This window comes from Branchiostoma lanceolatum, chromosome 4 (assembly GCF_035083965.1).
Source record: "Branchiostoma lanceolatum isolate klBraLanc5 chromosome 4, klBraLanc5.hap2, whole genome shotgun sequence".
In the NCBI taxonomy this organism is placed as follows: domain Eukaryota; kingdom Metazoa; phylum Chordata; class Leptocardii; order Amphioxiformes; family Branchiostomatidae; genus Branchiostoma; species Branchiostoma lanceolatum.
The window spans coordinates 23207444-23235132 of NC_089725.1; the positions used below are offsets into that span (position 1 = coordinate 23207444).

Sequence of the window (27689 nt, forward strand, 5' to 3'; positions counted from 1 at the left end):
AGGGGTCTTATATTTTTAAAGAAGAGCATGTTGATCTTCATATTTTTACTACAATTCACCCCAGAGCCCTTCTGCTTGGCCAACTACACGTCAGCCTTCCATGCTGTGGTATACAACCCCGTCGAGCCACGCCTCTTAGCCACCGCCAACTCCAAGGAGGGCATTGCACTCTGGGACATCAGGAAGCCTCGCAGGTGAGTGGAGGGGTTATTCAAAGAGTTGTCAAATGAGTTTTATGGAAAACTGAAGGATAATGTTTGAAATCTTGATTAGAGGAAAGCAGATGAAATGTTAGAAAATGAAATAAGTACACATGAGGAGAGAAGTACAAGATACAAGATGACTTCATTGGAAGATACAAGATAGAAACATCAGGAGTGTGTTGCAAGTATGCAGGTAGCCTCTTCTGATTGAGAGTCTTAAGAGTTGCCCGAACAACTGCAGCTTTGAAACTTTCCTGAGACTTGTGTGACAGTGTGAGTTAGACCTTCATGTCGAACTGCTGAAGATACTTTCAATTGTTGTATTTTTTAGCAAAACCAGCTTTCAGCCTCCTGATAATGTTGCACGCTAACATTTCATTCTGCAGCTGTGTGCAGAGGTTTGGTGGCAGCCTGACTTCGGACAGCGCCATGAGTGTGAAGTTCAACGCCCTGGGGACCCAGGTGATGGGTCTGCGTCGCCGCCTTCCTCCTGTCCTCTACAACCTGCACTCTAATGTCCCTGCCTGCCAGTTTGACCACCCGGGCTACTACAACTCCTGCACCATGAAGAGCTGCTGCTTCGCTGGAGACAGGGATCAGGTGGGGAGGAGTTGTATCGAGGGGTCATGTTGTAGGGTTAAACTAGACCCAGGATGGAGGCTACATTTGGTGTAGCATTTGTGTATCATTTTGTGTACATGTATCAGAATAACTAGGAGGTGACAGGGATAATGAGATCGGAAGTGGGCTAGGTCAATATCCAGAAGAGATCGCAGAATATGACAACTCCTCTTATAAAGGGTAGCTGTAACTTTGTAAGAAAGGGATAAGGTATGTGCCTGAAAGGGAAGAAGAGGGGGTTTGGGATCTATATTCGTCTGGTACATTTTGTCCTGAGGTATGGAAGAACAACAGAGAGTGCTTACCTGGTGTCGTTTTGTTTCAGTATCTGCTGTCAGGGTCAGATGACTTTAACCTTTACCTGTGGCGCATACCAGAGGATACAGAACTAGGTAAGACTAAGAGTGCCTCAATTATAGGATATTTGGACTATTACAATGGGTAGGAAAAAACAACACAACAGCACATCTCCTGTTAGCTGAGTCCCTCAGTGCTCTGACTGTTGATGATCTTAACAGCAATCTTACCTATTGCAAGATTGCTGTGAACAGTTTAAGTGGGACATACATGTATTACTAATAGCAGCCAAAGATATTGCCGATATCTTACCCTTTTATTCTACTTCACTGAGCACCAGTTCAAAGTTCTATCATCAGACTGGGTAAATGAGCTGTTATTGATGTATTTACTATTTTATCTAAAGGTACATGTAGCAGTCAACAAAACAATCTGCTTGTATTGTAAAAAAATAGAACTGTTTGGCAACTTAAAAAATTAGACTCACCCAAATTTTGGGACTGAATCACTCAGTCCTATTCAGCTATTGACCCAATTGCTCTGGGCTGATATCTTTATGCATGTGTGATGACATCAACGAAGGTTGTTGAAGTCAGTATCGTCCCCGTGTTGTATATTGTATATCTCCACTTGTCTATTGGTTTCCCCAGAACCTCGGGTAGTGACAGCTCACATGGTGCTGAAGGGGCACCGCTCCATCGTCAACCAGGTACGCTTTAACCCCGCCACTCACCTGGTGGTGTCCTCAGGTGTGGAGAAGGTCATCAAGGTAAGTGTGGAGGGCTACTTTTAGAACTTGTTGTTACCTTGTATTGTTTTTGGTGTGTGTGTGTGTGTGTGTGTGTGTGTGTGTGTGTGTGTGTGTGTGTGTGTGTGTGTGTGTGTGTGTGTGTGTGTGTTTGATTGTTTCTGCAGTGCAAGGTACCCTCACTTACCTTTCACTTAACTTTGCTGTAACCATTAATACTTCAACCCCAATGGAGTGAAGTATTGTTTTTGGTGTGTCTGTATGTGTGTGAGTGTTTCTGCAGTGCAGGGTACCCTTCACTTACCTCTCATGCTAATTGTTTAGAATACATGTATAGCAGCAGGGTTAACCTACAGTATCCTGTCCTAACACACCACTCTACAGCCTCAAAAAAGCTATGGAACTACCTTTACCTCTACTTTTTTTTTTTACAAAGAGTATTTTGTCCTCACACGCCCCTCTGCAGGTGTGGAGTCCATTTAAGCAGCCAGAGTCTGGTGGACAGATTGACCACCAGGACAGCACGCCCCAGCGCAGCATGTACACGCACGAGGAGTACATCAGCCTGGTGCTGAACTCCGGCCAGGGCCTGTCCCACGACTACGGCCACCAGTCCGTGCAGGAGGACCCCCGCATGATCGCGTTCTTCGACTCGCTGGTGCAGCGCGAGATCGAGGGGTGGAGCAGCGAGTCGGAGGACAGCCTGGACCTGGACGAGGGGATCTTCAGACCCCTGCAAGAGCTGGCTGCCCTGGACAGTGACTCGGCCGGGAGGGCCACTGAACAGGCACAGGTCAGGGTCAGGATAATGTCAGAGATCATGATTTTAGATAACACAAATATCTAATGTATATGGGGGTATTCTGAAACAGCTGTTTTGCTACCACAGTTAGAATTTCAAGGAAATGCATTTCTCTTCCTTGTGTAGGTGCTGGGCCCCCGTAGTTCTGGAGACGGGCAAAGTGACACCAACTCCACAGAGCGTCTGCTGTACACAGACAGCAGGACCAGTGAGAACACAGAGGGAACACCCCTAAACCCCAAGTCACGGGAATTTCTGTCAACCGACAGTGACTCTGACAGTGATGAACAGACGGGCTCGACTGTGTCGCAGCAGACAGCCAGGAACAACACCGGTCTGCGGAGGCTGCGGGTACTGATGTGGGGGGATCAGGACAGGCCAGAGGGGGGTGCTTCTGGCAGCAGAAGGGGGAGCAGTCCTGCACCAGACAGGGGGGTGGCTGTTGCTGCAGGGGGCAGGCGGAGGGAGCCGAGCGAGGCAGCAGCCAGGAAGGGGGAGGGGTCCGCATCTGAAGGCAGAAGGAGGGTCAGATCTGCCGTAGCTGCCAGCTCCGTTTCTGTTCGACATGAACAGAGTGACAGCGACAGTGACGCGGACAGGAGAGCAGCGGCCATGAGGCAGAGGAACGCACGGAGAAGACTCAGCAGAACACATGCAGCGTCGCAGTCTCACAGGGCCTCAGCAGCAACAACCAGTCAGACTGCAGGAACTTCCCTGCAGTCCTCTGATGATGGCGTTACAAGTGTACCCACTAACACTAAGAGTAAGGTCCAAGCTGCCTCAGCAGGGGAAAACTTTGTGCCATATTCAGATTCAGACTCCTCTGAGGATGAAACACTGAAGAAGCTGACATATATAGAGAAGTCACGAACAAGACCTGGACCTTCATCTGAAGCTGTGCCCAGTAACCAGGGAGAGCAGTCAGCAGTATTAGAAGAATCAGTTTCTAACACAGGCGAGGAGGGAGGGGCACCCTCAGCAGTACACCAGCAGGTTGCAGAGGATGCTGCAGAGGGTGCAGGTCCTGTTGCGGCACCTGGCGGAGGTGGTGCACAACCCGGCGATGCAGGGCAGGGAGACGAGCAGCAGAGGGAGGAGCACAGACGGGTCAACGGGAAGACGATCGTCATCCGTCACGACCCGGAAGAGACGGGAGAGGCCATGCTGGAGCGGCTGCAGAACCTGGTGGAGCAGTATAACCAGGTTGTAGAGAGACACAACCAGTGGCGCCAGGCCCTGCGCCAGGCACAGGTGGTGGACAGGTCCACGCAGCAGGCAGGGGGTAGTGGGGAGGGCGGAGCTCCTGGGCAGGAGACTGGGGACAGCAGCTCGGCAGAGGGACCTGCAGGAATCAGGCAGGAGAGTCAGGATTCCAGCAGGAGTGCTGACCAGCAGGCTGGTCTTGAGGCAGCTTTTCATCCAACTAGTGATGACAGTATAGCCTGCAGTGGCCAGCCTTCTGCTGCAGAAGCACAGATTACTACAGTAGGGGTGATGCAGGGCTCAGAGAGTAGCCCTGCAGCAACAGTTTCATGTGCCCCTGGACAGAGTAATAGGCCAGCAACAGGAAATCCTTTTGGACAGCACAGGGTAGTAGGGGAAAATGACAAGGACATGAAAAATGGGGACCTAGCAAATGGCTCAACTGTGGAGCGTGGTCAGCTGAAGGACACCAACAGTGTGGGGAAGAGGCAGACAGGCATGCTGCCATCTGCGACTGACCATTCCTATGGCATGGACAGCTCAAGGAAAAGGTGTCACAAGGAAGTGTTAGGAAGTAGCACAGAAACAACACAACATGATGGACTTGCAGCTGCAAAGAGAGGAAGAGTGTCTGATGATAAGTCGTCAGAACCCGCCAGATTACCGGTATTGCACGGTCATGAACCAAACTGTCCATGCACTGATAATGGCTTAGCCTTGGCAAGAGCTCCAGAGCTCCAGCTGTGTGCAGGGAAAGATCCTCTACCCTCCAGTAGCTCCAATGGAACAATTCCCCTCTCTGCCAGTGGAGCAGCAGCAACAAACTGTACCCCCACAAACTCAGCTACTGGCTCAGACAGAACTGAGACTGAATGGCACAATCTTAAGAGATTCAAAAATAGATTAGAAAGAGCGAGAAATCGTGACCAAGGGCATCTGGTGGACAGTGACAGTGATGATGATGTGTAGGGAAGCTTCTATCATATGAACAATGGTATAAACACATTTAACTCAGAGCTGTAAGGACCCAAATATGAGGAAATACGCATCATGTGTTTCCTTACCACGTGCAAAGTTCGCTCATTTGCATGTTTCCCCACACCAAGCTGAGTTGACACGTTATGTGTGTTTCCTCTCCTATGCTAAATGTGTGCCAACTTAGCACAGTGTGGGGAAATACACAAATGAGCAAACTCCACATGTGATGAGAAAGAAAAACAATGTGTATTTCCTCATCTAAATTCAGTTCCCATATATACCTGTAACTCTATAGTGTAGGCATACCTCAGACCATCTTGCTAATGACAATGCTTACATTTGGTATACTATAACCATACTTGGCACCTCTATAATGTAAGGACATCTTTCCATCTATATGATACAATGCAATACAATATTCATCAAGTGGATATCAGTTTCAAAGGAACATATTGTGCAAAGTCAATGTTTTATATCCATACTTTTAAATCAGTAATCCTCGAACTGTCGGTTTGCTGCACAAACTTTTGTTGAACAAATACATACCTGCAGAGGGCTTGAACTTAAGAATAATCTGAAAGACGTTTTACCCAAAGGACATTTCTCCTTTAAGAAACCTACTTTTGCTCTCTAACATTTAGGAATTACTAAAAAGATTCAGAACAAAAAGACAATAGAAGCGACTATCTGCATTGTTCGCACCTCAGTATCCTCTTTGTAGTTATGCTAACATTATCTATACCAGCTGAACAATCAGATGCAGATCTCTCATAAGAATCAACCAATGAGTGTTGCCATTGACATGTTTTATTCTGTGCATCTAATTGTTGGAAGCACATGTATGATTAACGTTTCACCCTAACGTTACATTGTTACCTATGAAGATGATCATCCGTACCCAATTCCTCAACAAAACAAGATGTCTGTTGTGGGAGACTTGTTATTACTTTGCTAACTATCTAATCCCAGAAGCAGAGACAGGCTCTTGTAATGCAAGCTGAAAACAATTGTGTTCAGAAACAATAGATGATATGTACAGATGATTGGCTAGATTAGAACATTGTGCCATTGTATCAGCCTACAAGGATATACAGCCTACAATATCAGTATTGCTTACACAATCGCACCAGCTTCTGGAGTAGAATTCCATGACTACCTGGCTACAGGTAACCAGTGATGGATTGTAATCGTGCTGCCATATCCCCGGAAAATAAAGCCTGACATATTTACAAAGTAACTGTGAATCTTTACACTGTTCATGAGCAGTTTTTGTTGTGTACATGTAGTTTGGATGGAGCCTAGTATGCTGATGCATTATCATACAGAGCCCCAAACTGGCAAGTGGTTCTTGAGCATTAAACAGGCAGTTGAATGGGGACAGTTCTGTACAAAATATGCACATACATACATGTATGTGTACTTTTAAAGTATACAGTATCGTCTAGCATTATATCTTGAGCATTTTAGTCCTGCTTAAGGTTTTGATGGGTAAATCATTAGGCATATTTAGTCCTGAACGATTTTATTTTTCTGGATCATAAAATGTTGTTTGTAATTTACTGCAGTACATGTCAGGTACTGCCACATCCACAACTGCCCTACAGAAGAAACACTAGGCTGATCACGACAGAGGCAACAGCAGTCGCCAACATGGCAGCTCTGTCCAGTACGAGGGCCGCCATCTTCCATTCGCTTTCTTCCTCCTCGTCATTCGCCATCCCCTGCAGATGGGCCGAGATGTGCTCCACCTTTGATGCAATCTGATGAAGCAGGGACCGATGTGTAGAGTCGTTAAGGGCGATCTCGTGTAGAGTGTCCCGACCGATGTCCTTCATCTCGGTGTCGTTGTCATTCAACAAGTCGTGGGTACCCTTGCCATCCCGAGGTTTCCCGTGGGTGGAGCGCTCTTTAGCGATGTTGCACATGCAGAAGAAGGACGCCATGTAGTGGAGAATGAGCACGCGGAGCCAGCGGGGGAGCGGCCGGGACGGGTGGCTGGGGTGAGACAGCCGGAGAACCAGGATGGTGATGAGCAGCGAGATGGTGACCAGGACAATGGTGGCGGTGAAGAACTGGCCTGTAGTGAAATAGGAACACAACAGTGATAACTTGTACCTCAGACAGGTTAACATGAAAATGTCTTGTCTTGAACCATGAAAATAACGGGCATATAAAACTGCAAATTTGCCAGAAGGGCATGCTAGAATGAGAATCCCGTCCTGTCGGGCTCTTACCGAGCATGGGTGTAGATGTGGAAGTGGCGGGGAGCTGTGTGGTCAGGAGTTGCTGAAACACCACCAGCGACAGGAGGACCGTGATTGTAAAACCCAGCCTCTCTGAAAAAACAAAGTCCATTGTTGATGTCTTATACGAGCCTCTTACTCCCTCAACTAAATTTATATCTCCGCACATGATGCATGCCCGTCTGGTTACAGGAAGAACAGCCCCTTACCTCCGCTGTCCGGCGGGATGTAGAAGGCCGCCAGGTTCAACACCAGCAGGTCCAGACACGGAACCACCATGTTGATGATGTAGAACAGGCGGCGGCGCGTGAGGTGGACGTGCAGCTCGATACTGGGCCAGGGGTCATCGGGGCAGCAGGAGAAGTACGTCTCCTGGACGGGAAGAATTGTTTCATTCAGTCATGTCCATAGTACATGTGGCAGCTAGTAGCAACAACGTTTCAATTGGCTTTTTACGGTCTAAAATTCTTATCCTGGCAACAGATATCGACTTCTCCTCTTTCTTGGCATATTGCTACTTAGCAGGTTCAGCACCAAGGCCAGGCTTGTTTACCTTTTTCCATACTTCTGACCCTGTCACTTCAAACTTGTCGTTCTGCATAAACGCAGTCATGTCCATGGTGGCTGAGATGTTAAACAGATCCAGTTTGTCCCCACCATAAAGCCAGGAGGAAAATTCCAGCTTGCAGGTCTGTGTAGGAGGGGAGCATTCGGTTGGGACATAAGCGTCAGAAGCAAATTAATTTCTCTCACACGTAGCTAATCGCTAATTTGAGTTTTTTTATACAACAATTTTTTTGTAGATGATTGTACAAAATTATGACAATAGCATCCCCATTCTTTCCTTGAGTGTGACTGTTTCAGTTTCAGTATCTGAATATAGGTTAACTGCGCAAATCTTTTAGAACTGTAACAGAAGTAACGACGCTGCAACCTCAAGTTCACTATATACTGTTGATGCAATACACTCTGGATATTTGTTTCATTACCTAAACTGTAATACAGTTCATGCGATATATATGCTGATGGAGAAGGAAGTCTTCACCTGTTGATCATACGGGAATCCGCTGACGTCCACTTCGCATGCGCTGCTGAAGAGTCCAGGTTGGCGCCAAGAGACGCGCCCTTCACTGGACACGGTGACGTCAGTAACCCGCGGCAGATCTCCTGACCCTCCTCCAACACTTCGAACAAAACAAACAAATTGAGATGATGGTCGGTACGTGAATTTATCATCAGTCTGAGTTCGTAGAAATTTCATAATGCAAAATTTACTCAAGCAACTGGACTGACTGTAATATCTATCCAGTTGCTTGAGTAAATTTTGCGTTGTGCATCTTATTACCAGTGGATGTTTTACGTTCATCGACGTTTCGTGGAAAATGTTTTGCAATGTTATTCCTAAACCACTCTCATAGAATTCTCATTCAATACGAATTGCAGGGAAGTTGGACGTTGTACTAACTTGTTCATCAGGAAGAGGTCAGGTGTCCAGACTTCAGAAGACTGAAAAGTCGTCGTCGTGATGCCGCCATACTGCGACGCATTCCACTGCAGCAGTTCATCTGTCCAGTACTGAAACGTTGGAGTTATACATCATATGCCTGTTGTAGCCTCAGCCATTGTTAAAATCAAGGTGGGGAAACAAAATGGTCAAGTAAAGAAAGTAGTACTTACCAATCGTAGCCACATCAGACTTGTGAAGATCTGGTTTAATTCTTCCTGTGGGACCAAACACATTGATACGTCATTACTTTCAAGTGACAGCACGACATGGTCCTGAAAATGACCTCAATGTGTAGCGTCAGAGCCGTGTGGTTCTGAACTCTTATTTGACATTTGTACCTCCAGGTTGCTGTGTATGAATCCGTGCTAATAGTTATGTTAACAGGACTAACTTACCAGTCCCACAACCTGCCTCAGCGCGACGTCGAAGTCCAGTCTGACAGTCGTCTTCTGGTCCCGGACAGGTCGGAGGCGCTTGTCATAGTTCTTCAGTAATGTCTCCCTCAGCGGTAGAGCCGCGTATTGACCAGTCAACCCTGCGACAGGGACAATCAAAGTGTCACATTCTCAGTATAGTTTCACTTATTATATAGTTTATATAAAAACACGTCGCAGTGGCGTCGCGGTGGCGTAGTGGCAGGGTGGTCCCAGAACCCAGAGATACCGGGTTCGAATCCGGGGTTCCCCGATTTGTCCCGTTGACGTTGTGCCCTTGGGAAAGGCACTTAACACGACTTTCCCCACTTTACTCAGGTGAAAATGAGTACCCAGCTTTGGTGAGGGACGTCCCTCGGATAGGACGTTAAATGGAGGTCTTGGGAAAGGCACTTAACACGACTTTCCCCACTTAACCAGGTGAAAATGAGTACCCAGCTTCGGTTAGGGACGTCCCTCGGATAGGACGTTAAATGGAGGTCCCGTGTTTGAGGAGAACCACACCTCAAGCACGTTAAAGAACCCAACACACTTATCGAAAAGAGTAGGGGTCATTCCCGGTGTGTGTGGATCATATAAATCTGTCCGGATATGCAGCTTGTACCTGGTGTGTTACGACTTGATGCGGTTTACCGGGTATGCAATACAAACAAACAAACACAGTATTTATACACTGTAATAACCCCTTCCCGTTTGACAGGACGGAGACCGTTGTGTGACCGTCCAGCGACCAGATTTGGTCAGATCTCTCAACGGCGCACCTCGCATATCGATTAAGGACCGGCGGTAACTGATAATTATATCGTGTACAAACAACCACAAGTTATCATCACCATGTGTATTGATACAACATTGTCATAGACTTTTGTGTTCTGCGTTGGTGATGCTTAGCATGGAATTGAAATGGCAGAAAAGCTGAGTTTCTGTTCTCGTTCAAGGCACGTAACATTGCGGAACAAGTTCCTTTGTGTCTGCTATTCAGGTCATCGGTCTGTCACTGTACTCTAACGATATATCTGTAACCGCGTTGTTAGACCAGTCTAACCGCCCGTCGGCATACCACACCGGGCGTGTGAATGAGACCTCCCATACTGCATCAGCGGATACACTTCATTACACGGACCCCTAGGCCTTCAAACAATTAATAAAAATGTCGGAAGGTGGCATTCACAGTTAAACCTTCAACTTGTACAGAGATCATGTTAAAGCTTTTCTGCGTGTTACGTTTCCAACGAGCAAATATGGACATCAGCTCCCCATTATCCCGTACTAGTAAGTACCGTCTGGCATGGGGCTGGATGGATTTATAACGGGGGAAAAGAATATGCTTGACTTTTGCAGGAAAAACAAATAGCACGAACAAAGTGACAGAAAATCTTATAATAGTTAATAAGAATTCTATTTTTTTACTTGAAACTTGCACGAGAAAAGTAAATGGTTTTACAAGGTCATGTTAGTTCCATTTCTTCTTATATTTTCCTTAACATACAAACCGTATAAGTCAATGTCCCGTATATACATGTACTTGGGGATAATGTTCTGAGGATTTGAATGGCTGCACATTTGGTCTGAAATTGGCGCCATCACTAACTACACCAGGCGACTTGTTTTCCATTGATACATCACATACATACAACACCCGCTTCAGCGACAATCTCTGCATACTGTCTGAAGAATGATAAAACGAACTATCTACACCAAGGAATGAAGTAAATGTTCTTATCAACAATCTACGGGACTGCCTATTCAAATAGATCTGTCTCGCTGACGTGACATGTCTGGTTGTTGTTGATCGGCTTGATCAAAAACAACGTCACTCCAGTCTGTTTAGGCTGTAGGCATGTAAATTTGGACTGAATCTAAGTAAACCGAGTGTGCAATTACTACAGAAGGCATTTACTTACCTTGTAAACAGAAAACACCGACAACGATGACGGCAAGAGACAATCTTTTACGAACCTCCATGTTGGCATACCCCCGCACACACTGTAATTACTATGGGCTGCAGATACAAGGTGCGGTCTCTTCTAGGTGGGGTCTTTAAACATTGTTAGTTCAACAATAGACCGTGACGGCTGGTCCGTCACGAAGGTTATGGACCCCTTGTTGGGACCAACCAATGCGCAATTATTCGGTGGTGCAGGAATAACACGGTGGGATGTTGTTTGCAGTTTCTTGCATATGATAAAACTCAAACAAGTTTTCCCGATTTAGAATATATGATTATTAAATCACACTGACTCATTCTCTAAATTGTAACGTGGTCCTCAAGGCGATTCGATGTGAAACGTAACGTTACAGATACAACAAAAAAATTGGATAGTTTGTTCTCCTGATACATGCCACATCATAACACGTTGCCTTGGAGATGAGGGGACGTGTTCGCTAAAATACTCCTGGATCATGGACGGATTCTTTCTATTACGCGTCTTCTTTGTACATTATTTTTACAATGATGGGCTAATACGAGTTAGCAACACCTTGATGAGCCACGGTGACATTTGCTCGTCGGCAAAGATGTGACCCGGAAGTTATCATTGTGGTGTAACGTTAATGTTTACTTTTAAAAGCGGGTTGAGTACCATGGTTGCCATACTAGATAATGGTGTGCGTAGTCACACACTTAATAATCACCGAGTTGATATATGTCACTGGCTCGATCATCAAATTACTTTGAACGCCTTCCTGATACTAGTGGTGTGCTCACATAAATAAACACTTTGCAATAGCTGTGTCTTCTAGTCATTGTGCACTACAAATGATAACGTCACACCAGAGGAGTTGGACAATATCTGACATTTGAGACCTTGGCTAATACCAGCTTATAGATACTTGATACTCCCTACAATAGGAACACTAGGCTGATAACAATAGAGGCAACGAGAGTTCCCAACATGGCAGCTCTGTCCAGTACGAGGGCCGCCATCTTCCATTCGCTTTCTTCCTCACCATCCTTTACATTTGTCTGTAGGTGGGCGGAGATGTCCTCCATCTTTGATGAAATTTGATGAAGTAGGGACACCAGGGACCGATGCGCACAATCGTTTTGGCCGTTCTCGTATCGGATGTCATGACGGATGTCCTTCATTTCGGTGCCGTCATCATACAGCAAGTCGTGGTTGCCTTTTCGCGTCTTCTTGAAGATAGACCGGTCTTTAGCGATGTTGCACATGCAGAAGAAGGACGCCATGTAGTGGAGAATGAGCACGTGGAGCCAGCGGGGTAACGGCCGGGACGGGTGGCTGGGGTGGGACAACCGGAGAACCAGGATGGTGATGAGCAGCGAGATGGTGACCAGGACAATGGTGGCGGTGAAGAACTGGCCTGAGGTGAAATAGGTACACAGCATGGAGGAGGTTAACTTGTACCCCAAGAAGAATGGGCATGAACTGCAAATTTCCCACAAGGACATGCTAAAGTGAGGATTCAGCTATCATATCAGGTTCTTACCGAGCATGGGTGTAGATGTGGAAGTGGCGGGGAGCTGTGTGGTCAGGAGTTGCTGAAACACCACCAGCGACAGGAGGACCGTGATGGTAAAACCCAGCCTCTCTGTAAAACAGACATGGTTTATTACTTGTTGCTCATATACGACCTTCTTGAACTATATGTCCGGACATAAGGCACAATCCAGTGTCTGGTTATTGCTAGAACAGTCCCTTACCACCGCTGTCAGGCGGGATGTAGAAGGCCGCTAGGTTCAACACCAACAGGTCCAGACACGGGACCACCATGTTGATGATGTAGAACAGGCGGCGGCGCGTGAGGTGGACGTGCAGCTCAATGTATGGCCAGGGGTTATCTGGGCAGCAGGAGAAGTTCGTCTCCTGGACAGAACGACAGGGGGAATGGTTTCTTTCGGCGATGCTGTTGCAGTACATAGTACATTTATATGCCAATTTGCCAAAGCAGCGCTAGCAGCAGCTGTTGGCACTCTACCACAGTACCTGCCACAGAGTAAGTCTCAAATTTTGATCTCACAATTGTCGCCGGCAGCAGTTGTAATACAGCGGTTCTTTTGTTTGTCTGTTTGTTTGTTTGTTTGTTTGTGCCTTTATTTACACTCGAAATTGCTCTATTCGGCCATCGGGACCGCTTTTCATAGATGTCGAGTTTTGAGGAATATCAAGGGTTTTTAATGTGTGTTTCAACCTGGCCTTCGACAGTGGTTCATTATAATCAAACATGTTCTAGTTTGTTGAAAAGGACTGCAACAGCAACTTCTCTCCTTGCTTATTGACGAATGTCAACTTCAGCACCAAGGCTAGGTCTTGAGTGCAGCGCCACTTTGTCTTTGTCTCTGTTCTCTTTGAATAAAAAAATAAAAAATAAAAAAAAGGCTAGGTCTATTTACCTTTCTCCATACTTTTGCGCCTGTCACTTCAAACTGATCGTTCTGCATGAATGCGACCAAGTCCATGCTGTCCGAGATGTTAAACAGATCCAGGTCGTCCCCGCTATACAGCCAGGAGGAGAATGCCAGCTTGCAGATCTGTGTAGGAGTGAGGGAGGGGAAAATATCAGGGCATACGTTTAGACACGAGTGTCAAAAACACATTCATATTTACGCCAAAAAAAAGTTACTCAAGCAGTTGCTTGAGTAACTGTTTTTGACGTATCTTATTAACTGGATGTCTAACCTTCATCGACACATTCGTATTTATTTTGTTCTTTATTTTGTGCAATTCATATTACAATGTTTTAGAATGAGTGTCATTGTTTCATATGCTGAACATAGATTGAAACTTCCGACTCTTCTAACACCATTTAGAAGCCACATTGTTTAAGGAGTGGGTCAATTATACTACAGTTTTAGTGGGAGCAAGCCTTCACCTGTTTATCATAAGGAAATTCGCTGACGTCCACTGCGCATGCGCTGCTGAAAAGGCCAGGTTGGCGCCAAGCGACACGTCCTTCATTGGTCACAATGACGTCAGTAACGTGTGGTAGATCACCTGATCCTCCTCCAACGCTTAGCAAACAGACAGATTGACATGGTGGTTAGTAACAAGCTTTAGCTTTAACATCATTTTGTAAAACTACTCTCGAAGCTGTTTGAACGTTTACAAAATCTTGAGTAACTGTTATCTTGCGTATTCTACTACATGGATCGATGCCTCTCGAAACGTTATTTCTGCAGTCTTCTCTTCCATAATACCCATTTTATGAAAGGCTAGTTAGATGGTCCAGCTATGTTAGTACTGACTTGTTAATGAGGAAGAGGTCTGGTGTCCAGACTTCAGTAGAATGGAACGTCGCCGTCGTGATGCCGCCATATTGTGACGCGTTCCACTGCAGCAGTTCATCTGTCCAGTACTGAAACGTTGGGGTTAAACATTACATCATTTCCAGTATCAATATGAGGAAACAAAAGGGACTATATTTGTTGTTTGAATCTTAAGCGATACTTACCAATCGTAGCCACAACAGCGTTGTGAAGACTTGGTTTAATTCTTCCTGTGAGACAAAATAGTTTGCTAAGTTATCGCTTCCAGTATCAAAACGCACGGGTCGAGAATCCATACTCAAACCAACATGAAAACCGTAGTAAAAGTGGAACATTGAATGTATAAGTAAAGGTCATGTGCAAACTCTGTTTATGTCTTTTAGTCTAATAACTACAGCGTGGCGCGTTTTGAAAAGAGTTTAGTGACACGTAAAGACGTCAGACGTAAATCAAGAAATGTCAGACAAAACAAGACATTTTTCTAATCGGATGTTGAATCAGATTGTCAGGACCTCAGTGTCATATGTCAGTTGTACTAAATGATAATGTGAACAAGAGGCCAAGGTACTTCCTTAGACTGTCGTTAATGAGCCCTAGCATAGTTTTGTTAACTTGGCAAACCTACCAGTCCCACAACCTGCCTCAGCGCGACGTCGAAGTCCAGCCTGACAGTGGTGGCCTGGTCCCAGACAGGTCGGATGTGCTTGTCATAGTTCTCCAGCAGTGCCCTCCTCAGCGGTAGAGCCGCGTATTGGCCAACCAACCCTGGGCAGAGTCAAACGCGTTAACTTCAAAAAATTTAGCTATTTTGTTTACTTCCACTATTCAACTTCAAAATGTTCATCATTCTGGCCCAAACAGATGCATTTTATGTGTCTTCCACTTCGCCGGCATTCAAATCTTGTCAATAAGGTCAGAATACGATTAAGTTGGTCGACTGACAAATTATGATGTTAAGGCACTGATTAAGGCTAATGTTCAACATTTACGTCTACAACAACAAGCAAAAAGGTGACTCACTTGCCCTCAAAAGGTGTATCTTACAGACCCTCTTTATCGGTCAGCAATTTTCTTTGAACACAAAACCCCGCCCTCTTAAATGGCAAACTTGTTTTTTATTCCACGTCTTGCTTCACACCTCCTTGGAACGTAGCAGAACCAGGTTACCTATTCTTAAACGTCGATGGACTCTGAAATATTCATAGTATTGTGCAAAAGACCCCAGGAGTTTTTGTGGGAGGATAAGCCTAATTAAGCATGAAGTGTAAATAGCACTATTCAAAATAGTATTTGCACTTCAAAGTCACCCTAAAACTTCTTGCGTGGATAAAAGGAACGTGATCCTATTACACTTAAGTCTTTCCACAAAATTTGTGGCCATGGCATTTCTTAAAGTGGCTAGATACATGTACCTAATCGTTGAGCTCTACATAGCAACATAACAAATACTTGTAATAATAGATACTCCATGATTTATTGGGGATCGGCCTAACACAACACAAACTTAAACATATTCTTGACTGCCATGCAGCAAGTAGTCACGAATCCAATGTGGCTCATCAATTGCCATAAATCCATCGTCTTCTTTACTGAACCTTACTCTGAACCTCAAATCTTACACATGCATAACTTTTACTTGCATAACCACAAATGTTTCTACTTACGTAGAATCTTAGCGTCTGAACTTAACTCCTCACAGAGTCTGCGAGAAGTAATGCTTGGGATTGTTTAAACTAAGTACGGATTGCAGGTTTAAGCAACTTTGAAAAAAATGCACAGGAAAAGCACTTTTACGTGTGATTTCAAATTTTGTTGTGTGAAGGAAAAGAAAAAAAATGAAATAACGACAAATGGACATATTTCAAATATCTGTATCTGCAATGTCTACGGTGAAAATGTCACCTACATTCGTTAGTATTGACCTTGACGCACCTGAGAAAGAGCGTTTTACTCCAGATCTTGTTAAGATAGTATCATCATGTTCTTTTTCGAGTACCTAAATATGCCCGCTACTTCTAAGCCTCATTAAGTGTTAACTTACCTTGTAAACAGTAGGCACACACGACGATGACGACAAGAAATGATCTGGTGCGAGCCTCCATTCTGACACACCTCCGCACCGCAGCGAGTAAACAGACGGCAAGACGGGTGTGGTCTCTGCAGGCTGCAAGTCAACCGCGGCCACAGCGATCACCCATCGCGACTTTCGTGGAGGTGGTGCAGCAGAAGTAGCCAAAGTAATACAAGGGTAAAGGAATGTTGCTTGCAGATTTTTCCAAAATTTGATGGTAAAACTAAAGCAATTCTGAATTTGAACACTGTTGCAATGGTCTGATTGGCCAGGGTCACATTTCCAAACCGGGGCCCGGCCAGGCTATTTGCGGGAACCACAAATAAAAGTTTATATCATTAAATATACTCAAATCATGCTCTTAAGCATTTTTTCTACATTTTGTGTGTTTTGTTGTCTCTCATATCATACTTTTTGTTCCCGTATTCTGTCCGGCCGGGCGCCGGTTTGGAAATGGGACCCTAGCATGATATAGGCCACAACATCACACGTTGCCTTGGGATTAAACTTCGGATGGGTTTGAATGGAAATACCCCTGGACGGATTTTACGCGCAACTTCTCGGTATCTTTCCAAGGATGGGTGAGTACAAACGAATACTAGTAAGTGCCCTTTTATGTACTAGGCCGCCGACGCGTGTGCCAAAATATTATGTTACAAATCGTTGCTTAATCGTAGTTTTGTTAAACACATACACCTGCTCAGGGCGTCACTTGATTAGATGTGGAAATAAAATATACATTCTGTCTGCATTTGCTAACAGATGTTGGCTCCAGGTGATTTAAGTTGAAGCAACAACAACTGGGACAACCAATCACGAGGCATGCACGTCATAGCCGGGGAATACCCGATGACGCAACCTGCCAACTAGGTTCCTTAAACTGCAATGATGTCATCCCATGAGTTACTAAATACCGTATGAGCCTTGTCGCTTGTAACCGTCTTCTGTTCATGAATTTATCTACCTCAACATAGTTGTTTTTTCTTTCTTGTGCATCATGTGTAATAAACGTTACAGGTCGCTATATAATGGAATAATTACAGACTTTGAATACCGGTGTTTTTGTTTGTTCAATCTCGTGACCAGCTTGGGGAATCACCCGGTTATTTTTCTGACTCTAACAAGCAACGCCCAGACCATTTCAAACAGAAGTATTCCTCATTTTTCGTGGAAAATGGTGGGTGTGAGCCAGCTTGTGTGTGTGCTGTGTGTCCTGGGTGCACCCCTGCTAGCACAGGTGACTGCAGGTGAGCCCCCTACCTGTCCGCGTGGCCAGTTTGCTCACCTGGTACCTCCCATACCGCGCCTGTACGCGCATGCCGGGGAATACGTGTGCAGGGTCTGTAGATACTGTGCTGACGGACAGGAGCTGGTTCGGCCGTGTGAGGGGACGAACGACACCCAGTGCGGAGGGTGCATTCGGGAGAAGGAAGGGTTTGTGTACGATGAAGGAACGCACTCCTGCCAACATAAGGACGTCATAGCCGGGCTCGCACGACCCGAGGACTTTCTCACCCCTCGGGGCGGAGAGAAACTCGGCGGGACAGCTGCAGCGCCGGCCGTGCCTACAAGTTCTGATCGAAACGCTCTTAGCTTGGGAATGTGGGTGTCCATGGCTGTGCTTGCCGTGGTGGCGATAGTCTTGCTGATTCTTCTGCTGCGCCGACGAAGCGATAACAGACTGCGAGGCAAAGAGGTCACAAGTACAAGTAAGTGTTTACATGCGGGTTTGGGGGTGTGGCGTGCTGCTATGGGATTATCCTGTTATAATATTTGTTCGCCGTATCATTTCTGGAATATTCAGACATATAAGATGTACGTATCATTTTGATTCTGTCTTCAGCCAAAGCTGTAGAGGAGCAGAGCCTGTCCGGATCCGACTCGTCCTCCCGGACGTCGTCGCCGTTCCTGCCTCGGCGGAACTCGGAGGAGACCGTCCCGTCCCAGGTGTACGGCCCGTACCCGCCTGTGGTAAACAACGCTCCCTGGAACGGACCTGGTCAGACAGGGGAGCACACCTGCAGCTGGACAGGCTCATGTTACACCCAGTCGAGGGAGGGCTATGTCTAATGTCACCTGTATGTTACTTGATACCTCACGTTGAAGTAGCAGAAGTGTAGTACTATCTCTTTATCTCCCATTACCATGGCAACAGAAAAACTACAACATGTATCTAGGTGACAGATGTCGGTCTAAAGTACTAATATTTATTCATTTCAAGTTCGTATGCCAATTCTAGTGTCTACTATCTTTGAAAGATAACATTGCGACATTTCTGACTCGTTTTGTCGACGATGATTATAGTTTAGTTAGCGAGGCAGTCAGATAATGTCACCCAACTGTTTGGATATAACGTTACCTGTAATCTGAGGTCATGACCCCGGGTTGTTGTGGTCGCTGGAGGAACAGGAACATGTAGGATGACATAAATGTGCTGAAGATAGTGCAACAGGACCGACCACACTTCCACATTGAGAGAGGAAGTATGTATTGGGTAGTCTGAACATTACAGTGTATCAAAATACCACCAGTCTGTTTGTTTGTTTGTTTATACCTCGTGTGTGTGACATGCGTGTGCGACAAAAATGCTGTGGTTCACATGAAAGCCCAACGTCGTGTATTATACTTCACCACCGGAACAATCAAATGAAATCCATCCAGACCGTTTACTATGAGAAGTTGTAGTTCCATTTGTTATGGTATGAGCTTTAATGCTACATCATTATAGAAGTATTTTGTATGAATAGAACGAAGCAAGGATGACACAGTGTATGTCTTGGAATCTAGGTGACTTTGGGAGTCCTGGAAGGCACAGTCAGTAAGTGTACGGCAATCTAGCCCTTCTGCATTTTCCTGCGCCTACATAATATTATGGGCGACCCTGGCCTCCATTGCAGACCCTGCCGATCGTAATTGTCGAAAACTACTGTATATCCATTGGGATAGATGACGATTGTCTCGTCGCCATGATTGTTTACTCAAACAGAAAAAGTTTCAAACACGTTGTTGGCATATAGGTACCTTACGTTATCATTGTAATATGTGTCAGTTATTTGTGCTAATAATAATACATATAGTTCCATAATAACGAGTTAAAGCGCCATGTGTTTATTTGCAGTAGTCCCCAGTAGATATACACACTAGTTGTATCTGGACACTTTAGCCCACATGTCAGGGTTGAGCCCAAACTTCTCCTTCAGTTCTTCAGTGGCTTCGGTCAGCTGCTTATCAAACTCCTATGTGGAAGAAAAAAAGAAAAAACTGGCATCAATGACGTTTCTGATTTGATTGCTCAGTAATTCGTCAGAGAAGACGTAGATTACAATGATTCGCTGTGGGTTCAAGCCCATTTTATAGAAATCGGAATAATGTTTTACGGGAATAACCGCTCACTTGAGACAGCGTAGCCAGTTTGCAGTTATCCTCCAGCTGTTGAGGGATGCGGCATCCGACGATCACAGACGCCACGCCCTGCCGACCCAGTATCCATGACAACGCCGCAGACGACATGGGGATGTTCTCCTTTGCGCACGCGTCACGAAGGGACGATATTGCCTAAGGATGGCATGTTGAATACACTCTGTTCTCAAATTTAACCCATAATGAGAAAATGTGTCAAAGCAGTGTACGAACACTTACATTAACGAACAAATTCTAGCTTTGATGAACAATTTAAGTTGGTACTGTGTCTTTCTTTGGACAAATTCTGAAACTGAAACATTGTTATCAGAACAGCAATACTATATTAGGTTAATCAATAACAACAGTAATATGTGTTCTCGATCTCGGATTTTGAAAATCTTGAGTTTGCTTTTTGTAAACTGACCTGAAAAGTCGCCGTCTCCTCTCCGCCCTGACCGTGCTTTGAGAGGGAAGTACTGAAAACAACCACGCAAACATTAGGGATGCTGGTTATATATTTCATGCTTCTCTTATTTAACTTGATAAAACAACCGAAAAGCTGTAGGAAACGCCTGTTAACCAATATTGCATAGTTCTCAATGCCACACTTCTAGTAGGCTTGAAAAACTTCCGTACCAGTCTGAGCCTTAAAAAACAATGTAACGTCTTTATTTACATTCCTGTAATAAGACTTTGACGTGGATATAGAAACCGGGATCGACCAGCTACATCTACTTTTCCTAGCATGCAACGTTATGTGTATACGTCTCCGCTTAACTGCGGCTTTGAGACATATTTTCCCTTCCCAAACAACAGTGGACTACATCAGGAGCATCGGCCCAATAAATTCGGTTCCCGAAATATTGTGCACAAAAAAAGCGCAAAGATGAATATGTATAATGTATATCGTTGGTGTCGCCACCTTTGGCAGCTGAAGTGCCTGGTCCTCCTGCGGCCCTCGGGCACGTCTTCCGGCGTGTGGAAGCGGCCGCTCAGCAAGCCCTGCTGGAGGGGGGAGTAGCTCAGCACCGACACGTTCCGCTCTGAACACGCCGGCAGTACCTCGTACTCCACAGCCCGCCATAGGAGGTTATACGGAACCTAACACAGGGAAGCAAAGAAACGTCATTGTTATATTTGCTGATGTTGTACACTTTGTAGTACTAGTACCTATCGGTTTCCAATCTGTTTCTGTAGCAGGGTATGTTTTGCAGGGATCATCCGATGGATTGCTAGCCCATTCCCTATAAAGTGATGGAGGCACCTTCTCACACCCCTGGACGGTGCAGTCCCAACCGAGATGTCATGACCCGGGACTTGAACCGGGGTCTCCAAGTTATCATATAATTGGAACCAGGAGCCCAGCTGAGCCACAGGGACATCCCCATGTCATAATACTTATAAACAATTTATAATGATGCAGTCTTCAGGAGTTTGGTTACAACTCAGTCCACTCCATGCCCACCTGGTTGGTGACGCACGATCCGCCCGCCTCACAGAACTCAGCCAGCTGTTTAGCGCCGAAGTTGCAGACGCCGTAATGGCGTATCCGTCCTTTAGCCTGCTGACGTTTCAGCTCGCCAACAATTTCAGTCACATCCGACATAAACGAGGCCCAGTGGACCTGGGGGAAACAGAACGAGGAAAGGAACATCAGTGGCAGGTTATTTGGTCAATTAAAACAGCCAGAATAATGAATGAATGAATGAAAGACCCTTATTGTTACATCCATGCCTATATGGAAGGGGCTAGGTACGAACCATCGATAAACATATAACAAACATATAAAAGAAAGTATAAACAATAATAATACGTTTCGTGAAGACGTCAAAGACAGAATCACAGAAGTTCAAGTAGGGAAAAAATGGTTTCTACATTCCCAATATGTTTTGGTGATCGGTGATTGGCAACAGGTGATTTACCTTAAAACAAGAAAGTGAAGACACGTACTATTGGAGATACAGATTTGCACTAGTACATTCCAGGATAGTTTAAGTGTTTATTTCAAGATACACACCTGATAGAGATCAACATAGTCCGTCTGTAAGGCTTGCAGACTTTCCTGCAGGGAGCTCTCCACCTCAACCGCGGTGTAGCGCTTATGACCGCCCCCAAACTTGGTAGCGACGATGGCGTCCCGTCTCCGCCCTTCCAGCGCCTTCCCAAGAACCCTTTCCGATGCGTGACGACCATAAGCCTATCATTGTGTCAAAATGGTCATGGCGATTATCCATCGCGGCTAAGGCTCCTCATGTTTTTCTCAAATGGCGAGAGACTGTGTGCTCTTTTTCGATTGCGAACAGCAAATACAGTAACGAGCTTCAATCAATAATCTTAGACCTTTGGCTTTTGCGTCTAGAACGTGAAAAGAGTCGTTCTTATCGCATATCGGAACGCCGAGATAGAAAGATCGTTATTTGGCCTTACCTCGGCGGAGTCGAAAAAGTTGACTCCAAGTTCGAATGCTTTATTCACAATGTCCTTGGAAATCTGTAAATGTAGATGACAGAATCCAGAAGTTAGCACGACCTACTAACCAATACACAAACATACATCAGGCAAGGGTTAGAGTTCAGTCAACAGCGCAAAACAAATATGTGGTGACCTTGTATGGCACTTTATCAAAAGTCTCCAACCTTTGGTCAGGTAACAAGCGTAAGATTATTGGTCAACATTTTTTCACCAAACCAAATACCAGCAGCAAAACCTGTGATAGATCGGAGGTCACAGAGAACAGGTGTCACTTACCGGGTACCCGGAATAGTTTCACGGCATCAAATGGCAAGTGGGCGTGTCTCACTGTGAAGCTCATGAATGCTAATTTCCTACACGAACCTTTGCCGAGGTAAAATTCCGGCAATGGAGTTACTGTTCACCATTTACATTGGCCATTTGATTTAAAGTGAACTGGATCCGGATATTTCATCTTACAGCAACTGAGATTGCCACGTCAAGAGATTCAGGGTGCTCTAGACAGACAGACACTAGAAAGTTACTGGCTCAGAACATTTATTTGCGACTTCAATATCATGACACTTCCAGTTATGATACCGTCACCACACATGCAGTCGTCAAGCTACATTGTACCACGACCATAATGATTTTGAGTAGGATATTGTACGAAACATTAACGGAAGTTACCCAAGTGTAGCCAGTTCACGTGATGTTGCACGTTTGTGATTGTTACCTGTTCGTCTTGTGCCGGCCAGGTCTCGTCAGCCTTCCCGGCGTTGAACTGCCAGGTCCCGAGACAGACCGGGGACACCTGGAGGTCGGTGTTGGACAGCTGACGACGCTCCATGATCGCTCAAACTCTCGCTCGGGGTTGGAAACTATCTTGCACCAACTGCAGCGGAAGCACTGTGTAGTCTGTGTCGACCCCAGTCGAACCGTCGCTCAGCATGACCTTTCCACCTGAGATCTCAAGCAATATGTTTCTCAGATGCTGCACTTCATCCACTACCTGTCAGATGGCGTAGTTGCTGCTTAGCGTGCCTGAGCGGAAAACATGGCGGACTTGTGATACCTCTGTCCCGGTTGTGCCAAACTTTCTTCAAAATACTTCATGGCATTACACCGTTCGGATGTATTTATGGGACTACATTGCGCCAGTATGTGTATGTGTGAGACTACAGCCCCAAATGACACAAACAAATGCGACATAAATGGAGGAATTCGAACGAGATCACAGACAAGGCGACTTCGACATGAAGAAGACCGACACCAGAAGACATGTACCTGTCGGAATGGTGCTGGCTTTGTCTCCAAAACTGGGCAGCCCAAAAACTTGTACGCTGAATTTAGCCCTGAGTACAGCAGAAGACGGATCTGGACTCCAATCTTCACATTGTTACTTGTAAATGCATGTTTACTGTGGTACACAGTGGGCAGTGTACAAACCAAGGTGAGGTGAAATTATGAGGGGGGGGCGTAATGAATCATTGATTCATAGAATGAGTTATTAGGCCACTCCGTAAAAACATGTCGAGGCAAATATCAGGGAAGCTAAAAGTGTAGTTATGAAATAACAATACCAGGCAAAGTATTGATTACAGTTGTCACAAAGTCAAGGATGATATGATTATATACTAGGAATTTTAGGATGTTTCACGCCTAGACTAACACAATATTTGATAAATCACTGTCTGTCAGTCACTAGTTTCCCAGTCATTGTGAATTTCTTGTTTCTTTTCTGACAGTTCCAGTGGGTTCTGTACGTGTTGGAAGGCCTGCAGCCCTGCCTTCTTCTGTACTACCTCAACTTCGTGCACGTCCGTTCAGAGTCCATCCAGGCAGTGTCATCTATAGGAGTACAACTCACCACAACCTACACCACAGGCAGGCAGCAGTCACGCTACTACGACATGGTGGAAATACAAGATGTTGTCATAAATGAAGTGGTGACTATGGTGAGTATTACCTGTCATTCTTCAGAATGTTATTTTATGTTGTTAATTATACAATTACTTCCGAAAGAACTTAATGAAATAGATTGGCTTAAATGTACTAACGTTGGTAGTCTCACTTTTTAAGCATCTGCTTCAAATTGACAGTATTTCTTTTCATCATGTAAGAGTAATACCTAGAAACCATGTGATGATAACTTGCCCAGGAATGACATAGTATTTTGATGATAGCTACAGAGTAGAGCAGAGTAGAGTAGATTTATTTGGTCCAGTCTGGGCCGCTACTCAGGAAATTGTCATCGTTGATCTTAGCAAGTTTGTGCTTGCCATTTACTGTCTGTGATATCTTATCTCCTTGCAGCATTCTGTAGTGTTCTACCTGGTTCTCCTCATCAAAGATCCCTGCAGTGGCAGACTGAGAAGGGTCATTCCTGTGTTAAAGGTGAGGGGTCCTGTGAATGTGATGTAACCTTGCTTTTTAGATTCAAACTTACTGTCTGTTTTAATGGGTCTGAGAGTTGCCACACATTTAAAGAATGGGAAAGAAAGTATGCAGTACACATTTGCCACTCCAACAGGACCAACACACAGACATATGCACACACACATGCACACACACACACACACACACACACTCTATTTCTCTCTCTCACACACACAACCACACACATATACAAAAGAAAATGACAGACACACATACTGTATTCATTCATAACCCTTAGTAGGTCTGAGCAACATTACTTCTTGCCATTGATCTTTTTCCTACTGAGTTTTCAGTGTGGCAGTACAAAACTGCAGATTGATGTTATATTGCCTGCAGCATGCTTGATATGATAACAGTTGATTTACACCTGTATACATCTGACAATGTTTACTTTTTCATTTGTGACCACAGTAGTAGAATTGCGTGACCTTGGGAATTGAACCAGTGAGCATCTGTGATCTATAGTGCTGATCTAATTTTGTGTTCTGTTTTCCCTACAGCATTCCTACCCAAAGCTGGACTACTTGGTGAGAGTTTACAATGGAGTCCAAGATGTTCTTTATCCAACAATCACCTGTGAACAATAACACATCATGCAGCAATCTTACAGACCCGGGAAGTTTTTTCCAGTGGAAGTGCAAATGATGAAGAGACACTTGATCAGACCAAGGAGGTTATTTATATAGACTATATAACCGCCTTGATCAGACTACACAGAATTGACTTTTATTGTAACACTGAGGGAATAGAATTGAATTATGAAAAATTACATGACTGAACTATGGAAGAAAGAAGCCAGTAACAACAAAGTAATGGTAATGTACACATGTATGTTTCATTTCATTTTCCACGCTGCTGTGTACTCCCTCCAATCTAGAAATTGAACTGAACCTCTACATGTAGGTCAATATATCTGTTTAAATGCATGGATATATCATGGGGACAAGTTTTCTTTTTGCTCCTGAACATCAGAGACAAACTGTTTGATATTCTGATATGGCGGGGAAGTTTCCCCTTTTTACCCGGGGCTTAGGAGGTAACACTTTGAATACTTTGTGTGTGATGTGTACTTATAAGGCAATGTAACAAATGAGAACAGAATATAGAGTCAGCATACTTTTTGTATGGTAGCAGGCATTGTTGTAACTTAATTGTTATTACTGCTCATAGAAGGACCCAAGAGAACTAGTACTGCTGGTGTGAGAAGCTGGTGGATGGTTATGTTCAATATTGGGACCAAATAGTTATTGCACTGGTACCATACCTGTTGTTCATACCTGATAACAGGGCTGTATTATGTAATAACACATCTGTGATGACAGTCAATATTATATTGCCTGCGTGCCGATTTGAGCTTATCATGAATAAACAAAGGTTCAAACAAACAAAATGTTCAGGGTCAAAGGAAGAACATTTCTTAATGTGTCATCGGATTCAAACTCTGACCCAGAAAGCAATTGCTACAATAACCTTGTGGAGAATATGCTTACAGATGATAGTCATGCTGCAGCATGTAAAAGGTGACAAAGGAAGCACAATCATGTAAAGAATAAGACAATGCCAATTGTAACAAAATCAGTTTGCTTCATCAGATATGAGTGTGATCAGTACATTGTATCAGCAACTTCTTCATGAAAATGCAAGTGAGCTGTGCCTTATATAAATTTAACTACAGACTTAGTGTTGAGAGATGATATGTACTTAAACTTAAAAGATATGATTCTGCTTTCACTTAGTTGCAATTTCTGATGGACTTTTCCCATGACCATGTACTATTTACATGTTTTCTAAACCATGCTTGGATACCCTGCTCTGAGTACTATGTACGAGCAGAGTAGACCAATCCTGACTGTCCATGAAAATTATCAGTTCTACCAATACAAAACCAGCTTTAGGTTGGTTGAGTCTTACTCTTAGCTTTGCAGTACATTTTGACCGAGGTAAATATGTATGGGATCAATGTATTGTTGAACATTGTTTAGAAAAATAGATGAATGTGTTAAGAAAAAAAAAAAATGTTTTATGGGTAGAACAGACTTTCTCTGCTACATGTTATCCATTGGATAGAAATGCAATGGGTAAACTGACATTTTTTTGTAGTAACAAATACATTGTGTATAGTATTAGGTATTGCATGGATTTGCTTTCATATTTGGAATCAGTTCATATTTTTCTACCATAAAATGCATGAAGAGACATGACTTTTTCTTTGACCCAGATTGATTTGTTTTTCTACATCAAACGGGCTGTGGAATTACTTGTATGTATTTCTCACCTATCTTGTTTGACCTCAATTAGATGGGCTAAAGTCCAGAAGTTAGCAGATGTTTGTGAGAAGACATCTGTCAGATGCCTGGTGTCTTGAAGATGTGAGACCTCTGCAATGAAACTGAAGGAAAAAATAAACCTTTCTGGATAATTTCTTTTGGGTGATGATACTGTGCATGGTGAAATTTTCATAGTGGTTTCATGTTAGCGTTTTCTGTGGTAACCTCATCACCACAAACTGAAAACCATTGTCTTCTGCCCACCTAACTCCTTGTTTCAACCGCGAACTAAAAATCAATGCAAACACTCCATTTTCTCCCTACCCAAGCATAAGTCCCTGTGAACTTAAAGGCATTTACAATACCGGTATGTGATTAATATAATGACATCTCTTCAACCTGAGATGACACACTGTCAGATTGATGTGGATATTTGTATTTAGCAGAATATTGCAATTTGTATAATCTAGCTATATGATATATGAAGGCTGATGGACATGAGTGCCAGTCACTGTTGCATACCTAAAAAGCTGGAATGTTGTTCAGATTAAAGGTTCACCACATATAATTATTTTTTCAAACAAAGATGTCAAAGATTTGAGATCTCATTGGACCATCATACCTGTCCTGTGTTAAAATTTTACCAGGCAAAAATTAAGAAGTACGACGTTGGGGTATGTGTGGCCAAGGAGGTTTATATAAAACCTCCTTGGTGTGGCGCAAGAAACGTTTACCTGAGAGAGCTACCCTGTTTGATCAATACAGCCCTTCATCAGCATGAGTAGGACATTTTCAG

General features: G+C 44.4%; 6 protein-coding genes and 1 long non-coding RNA gene across 7 annotated transcripts in view; 3 read left to right on the forward strand and 4 right to left on the reverse strand.

Moving 5' to 3' along the window:
* Positions 1–6089, forward strand: part of LOC136433442 (DDB1- and CUL4-associated factor 5-like) — a 22402-nt gene extending 16313 nt beyond the window's left edge. The window contains exons 5-10 of the mRNA XM_066425658.1: positions 65–194; positions 590–803; positions 1150–1216; positions 1772–1890; positions 2336–2662; positions 2798–6089. Coding sequence (XP_066281755.1) covers positions 65–194; positions 590–803; positions 1150–1216; positions 1772–1890; positions 2336–2662; positions 2798–4843 — 2903 coding nt within the window. The 3' untranslated portion in view covers positions 4844–6089. The remainder of the gene's footprint in view (positions 1–64; positions 195–589; positions 804–1149; positions 1217–1771; positions 1891–2335; positions 2663–2797) is intronic.
* On the reverse strand, positions 5642–11656 carry LOC136433448 (neuronal acetylcholine receptor subunit alpha-10-like). Its single transcript, XM_066425676.1, has 9 exons — positions 10941–11656; positions 8998–9137; positions 8773–8817; positions 8561–8670; positions 8141–8279; positions 7649–7786; positions 7305–7467; positions 7087–7188; positions 5642–6929 (listed from the first exon to the last, which is right to left on the reverse strand). The coding sequence occupies exons 1-9, from the start codon at positions 10999–11001 to the stop codon at positions 6451–6453; spliced, it is 1377 nt and encodes a 458-aa protein (XP_066281773.1). The 5' UTR covers positions 11002–11656; the 3' UTR covers positions 5642–6450.
* Positions 11657–11766: 110 nt separating this feature from the next.
* On the reverse strand, positions 11767–12917 carry LOC136431986 (neuronal acetylcholine receptor subunit alpha-7-like). Its single transcript, XM_066422995.1, has 3 exons — positions 12701–12917; positions 12487–12588; positions 11767–12360 (listed from the first exon to the last, which is right to left on the reverse strand). The coding sequence occupies exons 1-3, from the start codon at positions 12915–12917 to the stop codon at positions 11879–11881; spliced, it is 801 nt and encodes a 266-aa protein (XP_066279092.1). The 3' UTR covers positions 11767–11878.
* A 478-nt stretch (positions 12918–13395) lies between these two features.
* LOC136432133 (uncharacterized) lies at positions 13396–14331 on the reverse strand. Its single transcript, XR_010755457.1, has 3 exons — positions 14243–14331; positions 13870–14008; positions 13396–13528 (listed from the first exon to the last, which is right to left on the reverse strand). It is a non-coding gene; the product is annotated as an uncharacterized lncRNA (long non-coding RNA).
* Positions 14332–17407: 3076 nt separating this feature from the next.
* On the forward strand, positions 17408–18861 carry LOC136433453 (uncharacterized). Its single transcript, XM_066425681.1, has 2 exons — positions 17408–18037; positions 18178–18861. Exons 1-2 carry the CDS (start codon positions 17509–17511, stop codon positions 18402–18404), a joined length of 756 nt encoding a protein of 251 aa, XP_066281778.1. The 5' UTR covers positions 17408–17508; the 3' UTR covers positions 18405–18861.
* A 75-nt stretch (positions 18862–18936) lies between these two features.
* On the reverse strand, positions 18937–23145 carry LOC136433450 (uncharacterized oxidoreductase YccK-like). Its single transcript, XM_066425678.1, has 8 exons — positions 22924–23145; positions 22164–22226; positions 21754–21933; positions 21202–21360; positions 20659–20837; positions 20161–20212; positions 19728–19889; positions 18937–19570 (listed from the first exon to the last, which is right to left on the reverse strand). The coding sequence occupies exons 1-8, from the start codon at positions 23035–23037 to the stop codon at positions 19475–19477; spliced, it is 1005 nt and encodes a 334-aa protein (XP_066281775.1). The 5' UTR covers positions 23038–23145; the 3' UTR covers positions 18937–19474.
* A 69-nt stretch (positions 23146–23214) lies between these two features.
* LOC136433454 (uncharacterized) lies at positions 23215–27051 on the forward strand. Its single transcript, XM_066425683.1, has 4 exons — positions 23215–23640; positions 23936–24145; positions 24504–24584; positions 25127–27051. Exons 1-4 carry the CDS (start codon positions 23302–23304, stop codon positions 25211–25213), a joined length of 717 nt encoding a protein of 238 aa, XP_066281780.1. The 5' UTR covers positions 23215–23301; the 3' UTR covers positions 25214–27051.
* The last annotated feature ends 638 nt before the right edge of the window (positions 27052–27689 follow it).

What these genes read in the sequence shown, in the direction of transcription:
- LOC136433448 (XM_066425676.1), bottom strand. Translation starts at nt 11,001, where the DNA reads ATGGAGGTTCGTAAAAGATTGTCTCTTGCCGTCATCGTTGTCGGTGTT. An exon ending in GATTCCCGTATGATCAACAG is followed by an intron (nt 7,787 to 8,140) that starts GTGAAGACTTCC and finishes CCTCCTACACAG; the next exon opens with ACCTGCAAGCTGGAATTTTC. An exon ending in CATCCCGCCGGACAGCGGAG is followed by an intron (nt 7,189 to 7,304) that starts GTAAGGGGCTGT and finishes TTGTTTTTTCAG; the next exon opens with AGAGGCTGGGTTTTACAATC.
- LOC136433450 (XM_066425678.1), bottom strand. Translation starts at nt 23,037, where the DNA reads ATGGAGCGTCGTCAGCTGTCCAACACCGACCTCCAGGTGTCCCCGGTC. An exon ending in GGCCGGCACAAGACGAACAG is followed by an intron (nt 22,227 to 22,923) that starts GTAACAATCACA and finishes CTACATTTACAG; the next exon opens with ATTTCCAAGGACATTGTGAA. An exon ending in AACTGGCTACGCTGTCTCAA is followed by an intron (nt 19,571 to 19,727) that starts GTGAGCGGTTAT and finishes TCTTCCACATAG; the next exon opens with GAGTTTGATAAGCAGCTGAC.
- LOC136431986 (XM_066422995.1), bottom strand. Translation starts at nt 12,917, where the DNA reads ATGTACTGCAACAGCATCGCCGAAAGAAACCATTCCCCCTGTCGTTCT. An exon ending in CATCCCGCCTGACAGCGGTG is followed by an intron (nt 12,589 to 12,700) that starts GTAAGGGACTGT and finishes TCTGTTTTACAG; the next exon opens with AGAGGCTGGGTTTTACCATC. An exon ending in CACATCTACACCCATGCTCG is followed by an intron (nt 12,361 to 12,486) that starts GTAAGAACCTGA and finishes ATTTCACCTCAG; the next exon opens with GCCAGTTCTTCACCGCCACC.
- LOC136433453 (XM_066425681.1), top strand. Translation starts at nt 17,509, where the DNA reads ATGGTGGGTGTGAGCCAGCTTGTGTGTGTGCTGTGTGTCCTGGGTGCA. An exon ending in GCGAGGCAAAGAGGTCACAA is followed by an intron (nt 18,038 to 18,177) that starts GTACAAGTAAGT and finishes TTCTGTCTTCAG; the next exon opens with CCAAAGCTGTAGAGGAGCAG.
- LOC136433454 (XM_066425683.1), top strand. Translation starts at nt 23,302, where the DNA reads ATGGCATTACACCGTTCGGATGTATTTATGGGACTACATTGCGCCAGT. An exon ending in TGGGCAGTGTACAAACCAAG is followed by an intron (nt 23,641 to 23,935) that starts GTGAGGTGAAAT and finishes CTTTTCTGACAG; the next exon opens with TTCCAGTGGGTTCTGTACGT. An exon ending in TAAATGAAGTGGTGACTATG is followed by an intron (nt 24,146 to 24,503) that starts GTGAGTATTACC and finishes ATCTCCTTGCAG; the next exon opens with CATTCTGTAGTGTTCTACCT.